Consider the following 19,834-nt stretch of genomic DNA (forward strand, 5'->3'; position numbering starts at 1 on the left):
CCAGGAATTTACTTCTCTACGCTTTGCCGTAGATGAGGATCTGGCCCGTATAGAGCAGTCAATAACAGCTCTGGAAAAATCGGTTAGGTCATTATCCGAAGTGGTACTCCAAAACCGTAGAGGGTTGGATTTGATTTTCTTACAACAAGGAGGACTGTGTGCAGCCCTACGTGAAGAATGTTGTGTATATGCAGATCATACTGGGGTGGTAAGAGATACAATGACTAAATTGCGAGAAGGATTAGAAAAACGCAAAAGGGAAAATGAGGCTCGTCAGAATTGGTATGAATCCTGGTTTAATTACTCACCTTGGCTTACTACCCTGCTATCAACCATAGCGGGGCTCTTGTTGTTACTTACATTAGCACTGACTTTTGGACCATGTATATTCAATCGAGCAATCACAGTTGTGAAAAGCCGATTAGAGGCAGCTCATCTTATGCTCGTGCGTGCTAAGTATGAATCTCTTGAGCAGGAGAAGGACGACGCAGAAACTTTGATGCTCAGCAAGCAAATATTGCAAAAATTCAATGAACAAAATATGTTAGAAAAAGAAAAAGGAGGGATTGTGATAAATTAGTGGGGGTTTGTTCATTGTCTTTGAGGAATTTGGAGAATCTGCTGGGGAGAAAAGGTTGTAAAATTTAATGGCCTTGATAAGGGAGGAAGCAGGAGGGGGTGTTGGGTGAACATCCTTGAGTTAAACCAGACTCTGTGAAATTCCTTACCACAAGACATCCTTTTTGCCGCTTCACTACCCCCACCTGAACACGAAGCAGAGGAATAACGACTTCCCCTCTCAACAATAGACTGCGCAGCCTCAGCCAGTTCAACAAGTCCTGATAAGCCGGAATTCAACTGCTATAAAACAGCAACACTGGAAAGGGAAGTTGCGTGCTGTTGCGGAGCAGAGACTCCCCAGCCGCCCAGCGCTGTTTTGCTTGTGTCTGCTTACTTGATTAATAAAATAATTTCAATAGACCAGTAAATTGTGTGGTCTAATTTATAACAGTAAATAAAACCGGAGATGCACTTGGATTAATTGCAAAGCAAAATACTAAGATGAGGACTGCTTTGTATCAAAATCGCTTAGCTTTGGATTATTTGCACAAGAAGGAGAAGTCTGTGGAAAATTTAACCTTAGTAATTGCTGTTTTATAGATTGGTGATGAAGGTGTTTCTTCCTAGTAGCTGGTAGAATGCTATGTTTTGGCTTAGGATGAGAAGAGTGCTGATAACATGCTGATGTTTTAATTGTTGCAGAGTAGTGCTTACACCAAGCCAAGGACGTTTCAGCTTCTCACTCTGTCCTGCCAGCGAGCAGGCTGGGGGTGTAGCAAGAGCTGGGAGGAGGGCCGGACTGCTCAGGGTTAGGGTGGGCATCGGACAGCGGGTGGTGAGCAATTGCATTGTGCATCACTTGTTTCATACACGTTATTATTAGTAATACTATTATCATAATGATTGTCTTTATTGTTATTATTATTATTTACCTGTCTTTATCTCAACTCACGGGCTTCGCTTTCCCGTTTCCCCGTTTCTCTCCCCATCCCAGAGAGGGAGAGCGAACGGCTGTGTGGTGTTTAGCTGCCGGCCGGCTTAAACCACAACAGAAGGAAAAGCTGTAAATGAACTTGTAAAAGAAACGAAGAAAATTGCACATGCCCCAGTTCAAACTCGCTATGGAATCGATCTAGGAGGATTATCGGGGGGGGGGGGGGCGCGCTTTATGGGTGTTGATTGGCTTACTAAAATTGGGATGGTTGTACTGGGGGGATATGTGGAGGATTTAAATAATTCCATGTTTTACCAGCCCAATACACTCGGTTATACAAGGAATGCAAATACCTGCGGTACCTGTTGTGGGAATAGAAACGTTGTTTTTGCAGAGTTCCGCTGTTTAGAGGGAAGGAACGTGGTACTGAGATATGCTTGCAGTGATAAGAAAGCTTAGCAGGCGACCTCGTAAAATGCAGACAACCAGACTCCTTAGGACAATTAGGTGAAAATGGCGGTGTCAAGTCAGATAAGTGAAGAAACATTACCACATCAGATAGATTGTGAACCTGGATTACCCCCTCAAGTGGGGAAACGGGGGAGGGTCCTGTCATCAAAAAGCACATAAACTGTGTTTTGGAACTAGTAGGCGCGCTCTCCTGCTTGTGGGGCGCCCGCCATTGCAATCAATCGCGAGTAAATTACTACTTCACTGAGATCCTCGCCTGAGCCTAAGCTATCGGCTACGGAGTGTTTCTCGCCCTCCCTTCCAACCCAAGCCACGCTATGATTCTATGAGCGGAGCGCCTGTTCTGTGGAGCTCGTTTCCCAGCCGTGCAGGGCCCAGATTCCCTCCGCGGAGCCGCCCAGCCCGTTTTCGGGCGCCCACTTCCTCCCTCCCGGTCGGCTCCCTCCGCGCCCCGAGGGCACGCGACCTCCCTGAGCGCCGATAAGCACCGGGTCGACGGGAGCGGAGCCGCCGAGAGGGCGGGGACAAGGGGGCAGGCGAGGCAGCCAATCGAGGCGCGGGGGCGGTCGGCGGCGATCTGTCGGCCCAATGAGCGCCGCGGAGGGCCGGGCCGAGTGCGGGAAGCGAGGGGGCGTTGTACCGAGCGGGCGCCGTCATGGCCGACGGGATTGTTAGGGCGCAGGCCGCCTGGCCCGGTGGCGGCGCTGCCGCTGCTTTCGGAGCTTTCGGAGCGGTCGCCTGCAAGGGCAAGGAGGTCCCCGCCAACATTCTCCGTGAGGATGAGCGGTCGTGGACGAGGAGGTAGCCGCGGCGTTGTTGTGCGAGTCTTTCCTTCCTTTCCTTTCCCTCGGCCGCTCGCAGGCCCTCTGAAACGAGGGCCCGTCGCGGGTCCCGGGAGTGCGGCAGGGCGGGTGGTGGCCTTGCTGCGGGAGGGAGGGACGGACGGTCGGTCGGTCGGTCGGTCGGGGTCTCTCCGGCTCGTGGCGCTCTCTACTGCAGCGCCTCTAAAACGCCGCGCTTCTTCGGTGCCTGCCCCCGGGGTGCCACGGCGCGTACTGGGTCGCCGGCGCAGTCGGTCTCCTTGGGGGTTCGGACTGTATGCATATAGGCAGTGAGCATCGCAGTAGTGACCGTAATCAGTCGTTTCTGCGTAGCAGAAATGCAGGTCTTGATGCGCCTCGTGATAGCGTTCTAGAGACGCCCCGGCTCGGCTGTGCTAGGCTTTGGTTATGGCACCACCCCCACCGCGCACACGAGCGCGCGCTCTCTCCAAAGTGGCTTGTGAAAGGGAAGAATTGCAGCTTTTCCTAGCTTTCTTAAACACCTAGAAACCAGTCAATCCCGCAGGCTGCGAGAGCTTCCCAGCTCTCATTTCCGTGCTGGAGGTGGACCGTGATAAGAGCACGCTGGCAAGGTTCACTGATGCTGGTGCGCCGCAACGTGCTAGGAACTAAGTGAGCAGCTGCTGAGAGTTATGAAAAAATTGCAGATGTTATCTGCAAGGTGTTAACTCTAAGTTAGTGTCCAGCATAACCGTTGTTGCTGTTTTTAAGTTTGAAATGCTAAAGATAGGACAGTTAGGGATTTCCTCTGCTTCTGACGGCAGGGTTTATCTGCAGTGTGGAAAACAGGCCCTTAGTGAAAGGGGCTGCGTTGCCCGCTCTGCGTGCTGACTCGTAGAATGGTTTGGCTTGGAAGGCACCCTTAAAGATCATCTAGCCCAACCCGCCTGCCGCGGTCAGGGACGTGTTTCACTAGATCGGGTTGCTCAAAGCGTTGGCGCGTTGCTTGGAACAGCGCTTTCTTAATAGGTCTCGGTAATGTTGCAGCTGCCGCCCGTTTGGAGTATTGGAAGCGTTCAACTGCTCTCCGGAAACCGTGCTTGCGGTAGCGCCCTGCCTTTACGAAAGGGCGCGTTTCCTGTCTCCTTCGTGGTGAAGGCTGCGCGAGGAGTGTGCGTGCGTGTGTGTGTGTGTGTGCGCACGCGCGTCTGTTTTGACTCGGCCGTACTGGCTGCAGCAACGTATGTAACCTGAACGCTGTGCTTGATTGGAGAACCAGGCCGTTAACTTGAGTCTGATGAGTGACTTGAGAGCAGACAACCTACTCTGACCGCTCTTAGTGCGACGCGTTTCCTGGAGGACGAATTAGTTGCAGTTTCTCGCTTGGTCTCAACTTGAGGTGGGGGGAGGGGGCGGGGGCTTAGAACCGCTTTTGGAGCGTAGTTGGCTCTAGCGAATGGTCTTGAATTTGCTTAGCTCGCTGTACCGAAGGCCTGTTTTACGGTTGAGCGATGTTATAGGGAGGAGCGTGAGGAAGGCTTATAATTCTCGATTGTCGTGCAGTGAAAGGCGATGGTGAGTAAGAAGTACAAAGCATCTGTGGAATCGAGTCTTATCGGCAGTGTTTCAGTCGCATCTAAAACAAATAAAAATAGCGGAAGTCGCTAACCTGAAGTACTCGGCTGTCTCGCTGCCCCCGTCACCTTGCGCGCTGGATCCTGCTTCTGGCGCCGTATGCAGTTTCTGTCTGCTGGTGATTTGGGGAGTTCCCTCGCAAGTAGTTGCGAGTTGATGGTTTCCTACAGGTCGGTGGTATTCGTGTTTCGAAGGTGATGCCTTGGCCTCGGTCTGGAGGTGTCTGACGTCGGTCCGGCCGTAACGGGCTAATTTGGAACGTTCCTTCCCCTGAGTACGTGGCGTTCTCGAGGACGGAGAGTTAATACGGCCTCAGCCGGATTACTCCAGGTTCTTTGAAGATGCCTTCCTGCCTCTGGCCGAGGCAATATTTGGACATAACCGAAGGACAGTTAGCCATTGTTTGCCGCTTGTGTGTCTTGTGCGTAGAAGGTAGAGAACTTTGCCTATTCAAAGCTCGCTTAAGAAGAATCGCTGTTTTGTCGTGCGCGTTTGGGGCGCCTGATAATCTGCTTCGGTAGGACGAGTTCAGTGGGGCATAGTGATTTGCTTAAGCTGTTGCCTTTCTCTGAAGCCGACTAGGTTTTAACTGTTTACTCTTCCTCCAGTGCCTTGCGTTCCGTGATAGTTCGCCTCAGGCTCCAGTGTTTTTTCCTAGTCCTTCCTGAGAAGGCAGTTGTCCGGTTATGTGAAGCAGACGATTCTGGCGGACCCGTGAGTACTGTGGGAGCTTTCTGTTTGCTAGGCTGGCTGTACCTGTAACAGGTTTGTAACTTCCTAGACTCTTTCCCGTCCCCTCTTTTCCTCTGGCTGTTGCAGAGGGGCGCACAGTAGGCTATTTGGGGTTGTCCGATGCTGTAGTCTTTCGCCTCTAGCTTGTAATGGAGTTGAGCTTTTTGACTGAGAGCAGTGATATAAAGCGATGCTCGTCTCCAGCTACGCGCTTGCAGTGCAAAAAGCAGCGTTGTTCCGGCGTGCGGTCTGATGCCCGTTTTCACGGTTTCCGGACAGCGGGGGTGGTGCCTTGACTATGCAGAAGAGGGCTTGGGGTTTGGGCAGGTCAGAGGCGAGGAAAGGGAAAGCTGGTTGAGCGGCGCTTGGGTGTTTGTTTCGCTGTTAGCTATGCAAGTCAAGTTCCAAGGCTCTGTGAGCCCACGCAAGAGAAAAGGCACCGTGAAGCTTTTATTTTCCGCCAGAGTGGCTTACGTTGCCCGAAGCTATGACGGGGGCTTTAAGCCCCAAGACAAATTCAGCTTCTGTGACTGTTTTGTAGTCTGTTACTGTCTAGAGGGTAATTCAAAGAGCGGCGGTTGAATTGTGAAGGATTAGCTAACCGTGTTCTGTGGGTGGTTCTCCGCTCGCGTTCATTCTGTGCGTCGTGGCACAGCACGTTAGGTGACGTTATTTCCTTTTTCCAGCTTCTTGGGCGTTTCGTGGTTGTTGGCAAGAAGTGTGCTGTTAACCTGGACCTGACCAATGGATTCCGGATGGCTGTGAATGCCCACCCTCGGGCCCTTCAGACTATCGTGTACATCTATGTATTCTGGGTGGCGGTCAGTTGGGCCGGCCTCCCGGCTAAGGTTTTTGCACCGCAGGCGTCACTGCACGCGTACGGGTCGCCGCCGAATAGGTTTCATATGTTGCCCATCAGTCTAGCCCCTGTTGAGGTTTGATTTATTATTTTTTTTGGACGGCTGTCTGTGGAGGGTAATAAAGAGCTTTTGAGCAGCATTTGCACAATAAAGATGGAGCATGGGGATATCACCTCTGTCTTGCGTGTCTTACCGATGGAAATAGTTCCGCAAGTTAAAACGGTGTCTCCCTGGAGCGCACGTGCGCAGAATGTTTTGGTCCGTTGACAGTGTCGTGTAGGTGGTGGTTTGCCCATTCATTTGGAACGCGAAGCTAGAAGCGCTCGGCGGTCCTGTGGGTCTCCGTCTTCCTAAGACGATCTAGGATGTGCTGTGTGTTTGAGGCCTTGCTATCTTCCCCCTGCTCCCGAATAAAAGCGTGCCCTTTTATTGCGAAATAGCCGAGTTGAGGACTGGCAGATGTAGAACCAGAGAAGAATAAGGTTGGAAGAAAGCTTCCAGGCATTGTCTGTTGTCTGCCCCTGTCCCGAGGAGGAGGCAGAATAAACTCTACCGGGTGTAATTTCTGACAGGTGCTTGTCAGCCTGTTCTTGACTACCCTAGGAGTTTTGCTACCGCTTTCTTTTCGGTCCTCCTCGTGGGTTTCGCAACTTTGAGAAGGAATTCCTCCCACAGGATGTAGAAGGCTCTGGGATGCTTGAGTCGGCTTCTGATAAGTTCGAGACTCGGCTGCCGTTCTCTTTATTTTTTTTTTTGTGTTTATTTTTAGTGTCTTTTTTTTTTTTTTTTTCCCCTAAACGAAGTCCGTTGTTCAGTAACTAGAAGAAGGATTAGCTAAAGGCACCATAAGGCTTTTAAATGCGATCACCTCTCGTGCTTTGTTAGACCTCTGGCTTCGCTCTGCTCCTTGTTTAATCGCGATTACATTCAAGGCTTACTGGAGCGTGGGAACGTTAAAATGCTATTAAATACTCTTAGTGTTTGAAACTTGCTAAATGAAATGATTTTTGTGACTCCGTTCCTCATAAAGAAACTTGATTCGTTAGCCAACCACTAGAACAGGCTGCCCAGAGCTGCATCCAGCCTGGCCTTGAAAGCCCCCAGGGATGGGGCATCCACGACCTCCCTGGGCAACCCGTTCCAGTGCCTCGCCACCCTCTGAGTGAAAAACTTTCTCCTAATATCTAACCTAAATCTCCCCTGTCTTAGTTTAAAACCATTCCCCCTTGTCCTATATGATCCTTCCTTGATAATATTGATTATTATTATTAATTAAACAATGTAACTAAAGGGGAAAAGAAAGGGGGAAAGGGAAAAAAGGAAAAAACCAAAACAAATAAAGGCTACGTGGAAGTAGTGCAGAGGAAAGAAATTACTCTCTACTTCCCACAAATGAGCGATGCTTGACCACGTCCTTGAAGCAGGGCCTCAACGTGCGTAGCCGGTGTTTGGGAGGAAGACCGACGTTTTCACAACGAGAGCCCAGCCTTCCCCTCTTCTTCCTGTTTCCACCTTTTATTGCTGAGTGTGACATCATACGGTATGGAATATCCCTTTGGTTGGTTGAAGTCAGCTGCCCTGGTGATGTTTGTCTTCTTGCTTTTTTGCCCACCCCCTAGGAGGGTTAGAGAGAGTCCTGATGCTGTGCCAGCGCTGCTCGGCAGTAGACACAACACTGGTGTGATACCACTGCTGTTCTAGCTACAAGTGCAGAGCACAGCACTGTATGGGCTGCTGCAGGGAAAGTTAACGTCCCAGCCAGACCCAGTACAGGCCGTTGCCCCTTGTCCTATCCCCACTAACCACTGCACAGAGGGTGGCGAAATCCCACTGTCTCCCACGCAGAAGATATTTGTAAACATTGATAAGATCCCCTCTCAGTCTTCTCTTCTCCAGGCTGAACAGACCCAGGTCTCTCAGTCTTTGCTCATAGGGAAGATGCTCCAGGCCCCGTATCATCTTTGTTGCCCTCCGCTGGACTCTTTCCAGGAGATCCTTGTCTTTTTTTGTACCGGGGAGCCCAGAAGTGGACACAGTACTCCAGGTGAGGCCTGCCCAGGGCAGAGTAGAGGGGGAGGATCACCTCCCTTGACCTGCTGGCCACGCTTCTTTTAATGCACGCCAGGATCCCATTGGCCTTCTTGGCCACCAGGGCGCACTGCTGGCTCGTGGTCAACCTGTCGTCCACCAGGACCCGCAGGTCCTTCTCCGCAGAGCTCCTCTCCAGCAGGTCATCCCCCAGCCTGTACCGATACATGCGGTTGTTCCTTCCCAGGTGCAGGACTCTACACTTGCTCTTGTTAAACTTCATTTGGTTTCTTCCCGCCCAGGTCTCGCTGAATGGCAGCACAGCCTTCTGGCGTGTCGGCCACTCCTCCCAGCTTTGTATCATCGGTGTACTTGCGGAGGGTGGACACTATTCCCTCATCAAGGTCGTCGATGAAGATGTTGAACAAGACCGGACCCAGCACCGACCCCTGGGGAACACCGCTAGTCACAGATCTCCAGCCGGACTCTGCGCCACCGATCGCCACCCTCTGAGCTCGGCCAGTCAGCCAGTTCTCAACCCACCTTACCGTCCACTTGTCTATCCCACGCCTTCTCAGCTTTGCTAGCAGGATGTCGTGGGAGACAGTGTCAAAAGCCTTGCTAAAGTCAAGGTAGATGACGTCCACTGCTCTCCCTCCATCAACCCAGCTGGTGATGCCATCATAGAAGGCTACAAGGTTGGTCGAGCACGATTTCCCCTTGGTGAATCCATGCTGACTGCTCCTCATAACTTTCTTCTCTTCCAGTGGCTTGGAGATGGCATCCGGAACAAGCTGTTCCAACAGCTTTTTCAGGGACAGAGGTGAGACTGACCTTTCCAAGAGCTCCACATCCTTCTTGTGCTGGGGGCCCCAGGCCTGCACGCAGTATTCCGGGTGGGGTCTCCCAAGAGCAGGGTAGAGGGGGAGAATCTCCTCCCTCTCCCTGCTGGTCACCCCTTTTTTAATGCAGCCCAGGACTTAGTTGGCCTTCCGGGCTGCAAGCGTGCGCTGCTGGCTCACGTCCAGCTTCTCGTCCATCAGGACCCCCAAGTCCTTCTCCGCGGGGCTGCTCTGAAGTTCTTCTTCTCCCAGCCTATAGAGATACCTAGGATTGCCCCAGCCCAAGGTCAACGCCTTGCACTTATGGCATCCCTTCCCTCTATTGTATCGACTGCACCGCTCAGCTTGGTGTCATCTGCAAACTTGCGCGATTCCGTCGTCTATGCCATTGCCAAGGGTGTTGAAGAGCACCGGTCCCGAGCCCGACCCCTGAGGGACGCCACTTGTGACCGGCCTGCGCCCAGACATAGAGCCATTGGCCACAACCCTTTGGCCGCGACCAGCCAACCAATTCTTTATCCACCCAACAGTCCATCCTTCAAAGCCCTACCTCTGCAATTTAGAGAGAAGAATGTGGTGAGGGACCACATCAAAGGCTTTGCTCGGTCCAGGTAGCATATCCTATCCCAGGACTGGTTTCAGCCGTAAACAACGAACAGTTATGAAGAGAGATGTAGCTTTGTAAATATTTTTGTTGCCTTGGGTGAATTGGTGTCTGGTCACATTGATTGGCCCATGTGGTAGCTGGGAGATGGCCGACGGGGAGGACTGAGATGTTAAAGCTGCCTGTGGTTGCCTGCCCCCAGCCCCGTCCCCATGGGCCATCCCGATGGCAGTAGCGCCCGCCTGGAAGCTCAAACTGAAGCGAGCGTGTTCTGATGTCATTACCCTCCAAGCCTGTCAGAGAGGCAGAAGCGCTGTGGCCTCCTCAGGCAGGAACTGCACGTGTGGGGACGGCCGCGTCCCTGCCGCCGTGTCGGGCCAGTTTGAGCTCCGCTCTCCGTGCGGCTGCAGGGCACCGCGGACCACGCTTGGGCAGCCTCGGGGGGCGCTGCCTAGTTTTCCAGAAGCTTCCTCCCCAGCTGAGCAGAAACCCAGTTGTGATGCGTCAGGGCTGAGCGCAGGCTTTGTATTCCTTCCCGCCACCCCCTGCACGGGAGGTGCAGCTTTCCCCCTCGGAAACACCAGCAGTTGAAGTGGGGCTCTCAGGGAAGGTTGTGGAGCAAGTTCTGAAAAGGTAAGGCCTGCCCTGGCAAAAGCGGGGATTTGCCTGCAGGGAGCAGCGCCCAAAAGCCACCAGCGCGTTTGGGGTGGAGCTGATAGGGTCATAAATAACGCTTGGGGCTACGAGCGTGAGGTCCCACATCTGGTCCGGGGCAATCCTAAGCACAAATCCAGGCTGGGCGGAGAATGGATTGAGAGCAGCTCTGAGGAGAAGGGCCTGGGGGCGTTGGTTGATGAGAAGCTCGTCAACCGGAGCCGGCAATGCAACGTGCGCTTGCAGCCCGGAAAGCCAACCGTATCCTGGGCCGCATCAAAAGGAGGGTGGCCGGCAGGTGGAGGGAGGTGATTCTCCCTCTCTGCTGCTGTGCTCTTGTGAGGCCCCACCTAGAGTAAGTACTGTGTTCAGCTCTGGGGTCCCCAGCACAAGAAGGACGTGGACGTACTAGAAGGCGTCCAGAGGAGGGCCACGAAGATGACCGGGGGCTGGGGCACCTCTCCTAGGAAGGCAGGCTGAGGGAGTTGGGGTGGTTCGGCCTGGAGAAGAGAAGGCGCCGGGGAGACCTTGGAGGGGCCTTCCAGTACCTAAAGGGGGGGGGGCCCTACAGGAAAGCTGGGGAGGGACTCTTTGCCAGGGAGAGGAGCGATAGGGCCAGGAGTAATGGTTTTGAAGTCAGAGAGGGTAGACTTAGGTTGGATAGTTGGAAGCGATTCTTTCCTGAGAGGGGGGTGAGGCACTGGAACGGGTTGCCCAGAGAAGTGGTGGATGCCCTGTCCCTGGACGTGTTTAAGGCCAGGTTGGATGGGGCTTTGAGCAACCTGGTCTAGTGGAAGGTGTCCCTGCCCAGGGCGTGGGGAGGGGGGGGTTGGAATTAGGTGATCTTTAAGGTCCCTGGATTACCCCCTCAGTGGGGAAACAGGGGAGGGTCCTGTCATCAAAAAGCATATAAACTGTGTTTTGGAACTAGTAGGTGTGCTCTCCTGCTTGTGGGGCGCCCGCCATTGCAATCAATCGCGAGTAAATTACTACTTCACTGAGATCCTCGCCTGAGCCTAAGTTATTGGCTACGGAGTGTTTCTCGCAATTTGGGGGCTCGTCCGGGATCCAGTCACCTACCGGGGAGCCCCACCGCCGCAGCAGGAGGAAAGCATGGCCCGCTGATTTCAACGGTCCTGTGCATCGACGGTGGCGGTTCTGCAGAGAGCTGACAGAGGGCCCGAGACTGATTAAAGAGGCGGGATCCGTGAAGTACTGGGAAAGAGAAGAAGGTAGGCACTCCGGGTTTGCTAATTGATCCGGTAACTCTGTGCACAGACCAAGGTAAGAAATGTTAAGTATTGCCTTGGGGGTTGGGTGAGACTCTGCGTGATGTGTGATTGAGACATACTTTTGTACGAAGCGAGTGTGGAGTCCTGATCTGCGGTTCTGTGGCTCTGTGAGGGGCGCGGCCGGAGACGGACGAAGCGTGAGATAAGGGAGAGAAAGGAAGAGTCTCGGGAAATTTCGTGTACGGTAATCCTTGCACGGGGGAAGTGCTTGGAAGTACACCCCCATTTTCCAGAATCGGAACGTTAGTGTGAGGTACCCTGCAGGAGGGAAATTTCTGTAGCAGCACACTGACAAGGGCTAGGAAAAATGGGAAATATCCCTGGGGGAGTGCCTACCAACAGTTCTTCCTGAAGAATGATAAGAAATTGGAAACGTAATCCCAAAATTAGAGGAGATTGTAAAAGGGGAGAAAAAAAAATTAAATACTGTGTATCAGTCTGGACAAAAGAACCAATTAAGGAAACAGCAGTATTTTGGCCAAAATACGGGTCTGATGAAAATTCAGGCTTTACGTTTATGTGTAAACAATAAGCTTCCTTTTTCGGAGAAGGAGCCAAGTTATGCTCCCTATAATCCTAATATTGTACCCGTGGCAGCAGCAGTCACTCCAGGAAGGGAGACAGGGACTGTAGTTAACACTGTCCCTAAAGAAGGATCGTACTCTAGGCTCTGTCAAGAATTAGAACAAGGTAGAAGATATATTGAGAATTTTGCCTTCCCTGGCACTAACAGTACTAACACTAACGGTGTATCCTCTTAGGTGAACTACCCCCCCCCTCCTTAGCAGCAGAGAGGTTAGGACTTTTAAGAAGGAGAGGAAGTCTTTATTCGAGGACCCCAACAGCCTAGCTGAACAAATAGACCAGTTCCTAGGACCTGACTTATACTCTTGGGGGAGGGAATTATGCCTATGAGTATGTTGTTTACAGGGAAAGAGATGGGAATGATCAGGAGGAGAGCTGCTATACAAGAATGGGAAAGAGCTCATCCTCCGGGACCAGGGGTACTACCGGCAGAGCAGAAATACCCACTTGCCAATCCTGGCTGGAGTAAGGATAGTGTGCAACACAGAAATCATATGAGAGACTTGGGGTCAGAATGAGAAAGTACTCGGGGATGAGTCCTGAGGACCCGGTATCCCAAGGGCTCTTGAAAGTTCATTGTGTGATTAAAGCCTGGCAAGATATGCAGAAAATGCTCCAGAAGGTGGGGGGATGTAGTGAACAGTCACTGGGGGGCCCTCCTGCGGGAGGCCCTGGAGGTGTGTGTCCGGAGGGGAGATGAGAAGGAAAAGCAGAGAGCGAAACTAATGGTATTGACAGTGCAGCGGGTAGTGAGGCAGAGGGTTGGAGAAAGAGGAAGAAAATCTTCAGGGGGAGTCAGGGCCAGGATGGAAAGGAGAGGAAGAGAGATGAAGGAATGGCAGGCAAAGAAGGCTGCCTGTGTTGTGGCCTGAATCCTAGCAGGGACAGGCTTTGATAAGATGTTTTAAGTGTGACCAAGGATTCCCAGGGGATGCAATGTATGATTACATTGTACCAAGAAAAGACTGCCTGGGGAAATGAGGCCTGTAAGTCTCTCTTTGCTGTTCCTTGTGTGATAGCAACATCGCGGTTCCCCCTGCATTCTCTACAGCTATAGGTAACCATACAGCTTGCCTCTCACGGCAGGGTGTGAGTGCTACCCAGCATCTGGGAGAATTTGCCTTGTGCTACCAAGGACTTGATGGGAAACTGCTCAAGACTTGAGATCCCCACCCAGGGCAGATCTCTGGTGGTACGGTGGAGGGAAGATCTTACGGTCCACCCTACCATATAACTGGGGAGGCACTTGTGCGCTTGTTTGTTTAGCTATACCCTTCACCCTGGCATTTGAAAGAGAAACATCACAAATACCCAGAAGAAGTTAAAGAAGCTTAGGAGTATCATTCGATGACAGAGTATACGTGGATTCTATTGGGGTGCCTAGAGGAGTTTCCGGTGAACAGAAAGCCAGGAATCAAATTGCTGCAGGGTTTGAGTCACTGTTCTGGTGGGTAACGATCGATAAGAATGTGGATTGGATTAATTATACTTATTCTAATCAGCGGAGAGTCATAAATTATACAAGGGATGCGATGAGAGGAATTGCCGAACAACTAGATGGCACCAGCAAAATGGCTTGGGAAAACAGAACATCATTAGGTATGATGCTCGCGGAGGAAGGAGGTGGGGTGTGTGTGTGTGATACTGAGCAACCATTGTTGCACTCTTACACCCAGCAATACTGCCCCAGATGGCTCAGTAACTAGAGCATTGCAAGGGCTTACCACCCTTGCCAGTGAATTGGCAGAAAAAGTAGGCATATTTACATCCTTGATCGTAGTTGTAGGAGTTTTGACAGCCATTGGTTGCTGCATTATCCCCCGTGTAAGAGGACTAGTACAGTGGTTAACTGAAACCGCACTATTGAAACAAATGACCATGGAGCCACCACCTTACTCAGATAAGGTGATAATGAGGAGATGGAAAGCAAAGAAAGCGAAGGAGAAGACGAAATCTACCAAATTACACCTTAGAGAAAGGTTTTTCAAAAATCAACGGTTTATAAAGAAGAAAAGGGGGGAATTGTCATTTATAACAGTTGGGGGCTCGTCCGGGATGGCTTTGGTTCCTGAATTCTGATTTGATCTAGGAGAGGCGCCTCACCATTTGGTGGCTCTTGTTCGGGTCAGGTCGGGACTAATGGCATCTTGAACCTGAATAAAGGTAAGCAAAGAATTTGATTTTGTTACGAGCTCCCTTGCCGGCTGCAGCACTGTATTTTGCCCGTAATTCTGCGCGCGAAGATCCGAACGAAGACGACGGAGTCGTAAGCATTTAAGGCGTATACCGTTTGGTTGGGTGGGATTCGGTTGCCTGCGTGTGTAAGAGTGTGACTGAGACGGAACTTAGTTCCGAAGCGAGTGTGGAGGTCTTCTAACCGCGGCTCCAGTCTCCCGCGAGGGACTTGGCCGGTGAAGGACCGAAGCGATTCCTATAGGATTCGTGGGTGGGTGATAGGTCCTGAACCCCCTGCAAGACACTCTTACTAAGGTAACCAAGGGCTGTGGGAATTGCCATGGTAAAATTCCTAGATGGGTCAGACAGAACTGAAGACCAAGGACCAGAAGAAAGGGAGCAAATTACCAGACATACCACCAGAAAGTCCATTAGGAATAATGATTAGCGGACGCCCCTAGGTGCAGCCTGAGTGTTTTGCTCGGAGGGGACTCCGCTCTCGGCCGCTCACCGCAGGAGCAGACAAAGGCCTCCTGAAGCTGCGGACAAGCGGTATGTTTTCAGCTGCTGGAGGGATACTAACTGGAGTGTTAATAATTGTATGTCTTATTCTTAAACGTGCAGGTATTTTGTGTTGAAAGCGTTTGTGTAAGGGTTTGAAACCAAGTGGAATGAGTCACTCCACGAAGAACACAGTCAGAGGCAATACTTGTTTGGTTGGTTATCATTCTAAATTATATTCTTGTGGTATGAATGAGATGTGCTAGAGGCCTCTCTGTGTGATTGCATGATTGTGCTGTGGGAGTGAGACGCAGCGTCGCTGCGAAGCGAGTGCGGAGTTCCGATCCGCGGTTCCGTGTTCTCCGTGAGGGGAGCGGCCGGAGACGAACGAAGTGCGTGACAGACTGAAAAGAAGTGCTGTTTTATCCAAGTGTTGATTGGTGGTGCCCAATATGTGGGCCTGGCAGTGTATCTTGTGATCCTATTTTTGCTCTTAAATGCTTTGAGTGTGACAAGAAAAAAGGCGGGAGCATTATCTAAGTAACTAACAGTTTAGAAGCCTTGGTGTATTTGCTGTGGTGTTTGGTCAGTTTCCCAAGTACTGGAGAGGGGGAGGGGGCTGACTGATTATCGAAGCGGTAGAACGGAGAGAGTCATTTCTTTGGTGGTTCGGGTTTGAGCCCTGGGAATCCGGTAAGAAGGGGGAGAGCGAATTTATTTAGGCCTCAATACCTTTTTAAAGCCCCCATATTGACGGATACACAGGAGTGATCCCTTGTTTTGTATGGGCTTACTAAGAAAGTGCATGAGAAAAATCGGCATTCGGCTTGAAATTCGGTCCTGTTGAAATGTAAATTTTGTGGAAAAGGTGGTCATGTTCGTCTAGAAGACGGAAGGCTGAGTGCTTCAGCTCTTTTCCTGAAGTTCCGTGGATTTATGATTGGAACGGGGCTCCTTAATAATCTGAAATAGTAAAGTTTGTATGCGGGAAGAAGCATTTAATCCCAGAGAACTGGGACATTTGGGAAGAAGATTAGGAAAAGATAGTAAAAAGGTTTGCGTGGAAATTGAAACAAAGGGCGGCAACTAATAAGGAACAGTAATAAATAAATAAAAGGGAATGGAAAATCAAAGAAATGAGTAATATCCAAAACAAAGACGTTTTAAAGAAAGCCTCCTTGGGTGCATATTGGCACATTCGAAGGATATTGTTAGAACTTGGAGCGCAGAAAGGAAGAGGACTTCCACTAAGTATTGCAATCAGTGGTGGCCACTACATAAGCTAAATGGCCACTTTATGGATCAGTCGACTGTAACACTATCTTGCAACTAATGTTTTTGAGGAGAGAAGGAAAATAGGATGAAGTGTAGTATACTGATACGTTGTTTCAGCATCTTAGAGAGAAAAGGAGTGGAATTAATTGGCCCTTGACTGAGCCTTTGGTGTTGGCATGAGAAAAGTACAGGCTGGAGAAAGATAAAAGGAAGTGTTAAAAGAGTTGTGGACGGTGTTAAAGGTGTGGCATGTAGTATTTAACAGAGCTGTTTGAAGTTGAATGAGCAGGGAAAGAGGATGTAGGAATGTTAATAGTTCTGCCTCAACAGGAGGCTGTGATCTCAAAATCACCGGTGTGAGCCCTTTGGGGCAGAGGGACCATGATGGGTCCGAGAGAGTTGTCATGGAAACAGAAGGGCAGCTAACTCTTAAAACAACCTGAGTTTATGAGTGAGCTCAGATTGCCGATGGGACCGCTCAGGGAACTGTTGACAATTGCATTCCCCTGACCGACCCCCCACTGAGACTATAGCCACCCCGGAAATAATGAACGGTAAATACCAAAATCTGGTTAAATTGGGAATGGAGAATCGGTTCCAACAAGGTCCAAAGAAACCCCTATGGAACTTTTGGACCAACTTTGAAATGCAATGGAAAACAAAACAAACAAACGAAACTGGAGAAAATAGGGGCTAAGTTAGAACAAGGAAAATGTACGCTGCCAGACAGGCGAGAGATACTGCCAAAAGCTTACGCGAAGCAAATATTGGGACGTTTGCATGCACAAACACATTGGGGTACAAAGGTGTTAACTGATCATTTGCTAAAACAGTTTGGTTACGTGTTTTTTTTTTTTTTGAAATAGCAAAGCAAATTACACCACGTTGCTTAACTTGTCAGAAGATAAATAAGAAAGTGTTTCGACAAGCAGCCACGGGAGGGAGAAAAACAGCTTATGGGCCTTCCGAGAGAGTACAAGTTGATTTCACTGAATTGCCCAAGGTAGGGAGGATAAAATATCTATTGGTAATAGTAGATCATTTAACGCAATGGGTAGAAGCTTATCCCGTAGCATGAGCTACGGCACAAATGGTGGTAAAAATTCTATTAGAACACCTGATACCTAAATATGGGATAATCCAGTACATTGACTCTGCTCAGGACACACACCTTACTTCTAAAATAATAAAAGTATTCTGTCAATCATTGGGTATTCAGTGGGAATACCATACTCCGTGGCACCCACAAAGCTCAGGGAAAGTAGAAATCATTGAATTGAATTGAATCAAACAATAAAACAACAATTGGCTAAATCAATGATCGAGACACAAATGCCCTGGATGAAATGCTTACCATTGGCACTTCTAAACATAAGAACTAAACCACACAGTGAGACTGGATTATCGCCATATAAAATGTTATATGGTATGCCTTATTCTCAAGGGATGCCTCTAGGCAACAATGTAGTTGAGGGTCGTAGCATCCGGAAATATATAATTACTATTGGAAGGAGATTACAAGAGCTAAGAGAAATTGGAGTGATGGCTCAAACACCACCTTTAGGATTTGCTATTCATAAGGTAGAACCAGGAGACAAGGTCTTAATAAAAACCTGGAGGGAAGAATCATTGAACCCCCGATGGGAGGGACCGTACTGTGGAGGAATGGTTAAGTAAAATAGGACATGTGGATGTTGGGCAGTTAGGAGGCAATGGGCTAGTAAAGTACCGTACTCAACTCACATGAGTCTGGCACGTACGCAGCTGGCTGAGAGCCAATCAGGCTCAAGGACACGATGCCCTTGAGCGATTGGGAAAGTCCCTAAGGCAGGACGGTGGCTAAAAGAAGGAGGAACTAACTGAAAAGAGTGGGAAATGTTAGCCAATCCTGAGCTTAGTTTTTGCAATATGTATGAGTTGATTATGTTCAAACTAGATAAAAGGCGACTGAGCTATCAATGAAAGTTGAAGTTCATTGTTCACTCATATTGAGTGTCTGTGTCTTCCTTCCGTCGACAACACCGTACCTTGTTTTACTTACTACTGAAACAGCTGTGAGAACAGCAGAAAGGGGTTGGACCCGCACATCCAGAATAAAAGGACCAGTAACTACCGAAACTTGGAGGGTTGAGTCCGCTCCTGGGGAACTGAAACTAAAGCTAAAGAAGAACTAATGTTCTGGCAGTGACGCTCTGCATGAATTAAGGACGCCAAATAAGGGGGACAAGCCTAAAGGGAGGAAAGGGAGAAGGCAAGACCGGGGCAGGACCCTCGACTGCGGTGTGCATGGTCTACCGAGGGAGGCAACCCCTATGGGTATTGACTGCCGAGTGAGAGGGCCTCGACCGGACTTCTCCCACGCTAAGGTTAGGTTGTCCCGAGAAAATAACATAAGAACCTTTTTTTTTAAACCCATATAAAATTGTGATTTGTTTTCCAGGAGCTGGATCACGCCGACAGGCTGAACTGAATGGTAACACAAGCCCCAATCGACCCTGAAAGCGGGCCCAACCCCTTGATTGAAGGCGTCTTGCCTATTATGATCTGTGAGGAATGTTTTAACCATTCGTGTCAATGGAGAGCTTGAAGGAAAATGTATTCGTATGTTCTTTCCTTGAAGTCTCTGATACCTGGGGGTTTCAGAACAACTGCTAACTGTTCTGGCTTCTGAACGGGACACTATGCAAGCCCCTGATATCTGGCCAGGAGATTAAGGAGAAGGGAAAAGCTGAAGGACGGCTAAAAGACAAAGCTCGCAGGGAACGCTGTGCAAGCTTTTGACATGCAGCCAAGGAGTACAAAGAAGAAGGACAAGAAAAAAAAAGCCGGAGGGGAAGACTATGAGCCTTCATCATGGAAGACCCCCAGAGGGACCACCAGAGACTGATACGCATGCTCCAGTAGGAGGGTTCAGATTCCGGAACTAATTATAATAACTCTGTTGTGTTTTTTTTTTTTTTTTTTTTTAGAAATAGTAATGAATATGTATTAGTCTAGGAGCATAAAAAATCAGCATCTTGATGTAACGGGTGTGCGACTAGGTGGAGCGGAGACTCCTGGCGCACCCAGCGCTGTTTGCTTACCTCTATTCTTTTAATAAATTGTAAACTTTGATTATAGTCCTCTTTTGGGACTGAGCTATTTATAACAACTTGGGGGCTCGTCCGGGATGGTTTTGGTTCCTGGATTTTAATCTAGGAGAGGCGCCCCACCATTTGGTGGCTCCTGTCCGGAACCAATGCCATTTGAACCTGAATAAAGGTAAGCAAAGATTTTGTTTTTGTTATGAGCTCCCTTGCCGGCTGCAGCATTGTTTTTGCCCGTAATTCTGCGTGCGAAGATCTGGACGAAGATGACAGAGTCGTAAGTGTTTAAGGCGTATACCGTTCAGTTGGGTGGGATTCGGTTGCCTGCGTGTGTGTAAGAGTGTGACTGAGACGGAACGTAGTTCCGAAGCGAGCGCGGAGGTCTTCTAACCGATAAGCAAATATTGGGACGTTTGCATGCACAAACACATTGGGGTACACAGGTGTTAAGTGACCATTTACTAAAACAATTTGGTTGCATTGTTTTTTTTTTTGAAATAGCAAAGCCAATTACACCACGTTGCTTAACTTGTCAGAAGATAAATAAGAAAGTGTTTCGACAAGCAGCCACGGGAGGGAGAAAAACAGCTTATGGGCCTTCCGAGAGAGTACAAGTTGATTTCACTGAATTGCCCAAGGTAGGGAGGATAAAGTATTTATTGGTAATAGTAGATCATTTAATGCAATGGGTAGAAGCTTATCCCGTAGCACGAGCTACGGCACAAATGGTGGCAAAAATTTTATTAGAACACCTGATACCTAGATATGGGATAATACAGTACATTGGTTCTGATCAGGGCACACACTTTACTTCTAA

The 19,834-nt window shown here is 49.7% G+C and overlaps 1 protein-coding gene and 2 long non-coding RNA genes across 3 annotated transcripts; all 3 read left to right on the top strand.

Annotated features, from left to right (window-relative positions):
* The first annotated feature begins 2,569 nt into the window (after positions 1-2,569).
* Positions 2,570-6,147, top strand: LOC116501443 (histidine triad nucleotide-binding protein 1-like). The gene is made up of 3 exons (XM_032207018.1): positions 2,570-2,767; positions 4,992-5,097; positions 5,802-6,147. Exons 1-3 carry the CDS (start codon positions 2,622-2,624, stop codon positions 6,054-6,056), a joined length of 507 nt encoding a protein of 168 aa, XP_032062909.1. The 5' UTR covers positions 2,570-2,621; the 3' UTR covers positions 6,057-6,147.
* Positions 6,148-13,159: 7,012 nt separating this feature from the next.
* LOC116501447 lies at positions 13,160-19,543 on the top strand. The gene is made up of 4 exons (XR_004254437.1): positions 13,160-13,579; positions 14,070-14,143; positions 14,780-14,871; positions 19,519-19,543. It is a non-coding gene; the product is annotated as an uncharacterized LOC116501447 (long non-coding RNA).
* On the top strand, positions 16,835-18,747 carry LOC116501446. The gene is made up of 2 exons (XR_004254436.1): positions 16,835-16,934; positions 18,372-18,747. It is a non-coding gene; the product is annotated as an uncharacterized LOC116501446 (long non-coding RNA).
* Positions 19,544-19,834: the final 291 nt, after the last annotated feature.

This window comes from Aythya fuligula, chromosome W (genome assembly GCF_009819795.1).
Source record: "Aythya fuligula isolate bAytFul2 chromosome W, bAytFul2.pri, whole genome shotgun sequence".
Taxonomy (NCBI): domain Eukaryota; kingdom Metazoa; phylum Chordata; class Aves; order Anseriformes; family Anatidae; genus Aythya; species Aythya fuligula.

What these genes read in the sequence shown, in the direction of transcription:
- LOC116501443 (XM_032207018.1), top strand. Translation starts at nt 2,622, where the DNA reads ATGGCCGACGGGATTGTTAGGGCGCAGGCCGCCTGGCCCGGTGGCGGC. An exon ending in GAGCGGTCGTGGACGAGGAG is followed by an intron (nt 2,768 to 4,991) that starts GTAGCCGCGGCG and finishes CTCTTCCTCCAG; the next exon opens with TGCCTTGCGTTCCGTGATAG. An exon ending in CAGACGATTCTGGCGGACCC is followed by an intron (nt 5,098 to 5,801) that starts GTGAGTACTGTG and finishes TCCTTTTTCCAG; the next exon opens with CTTCTTGGGCGTTTCGTGGT.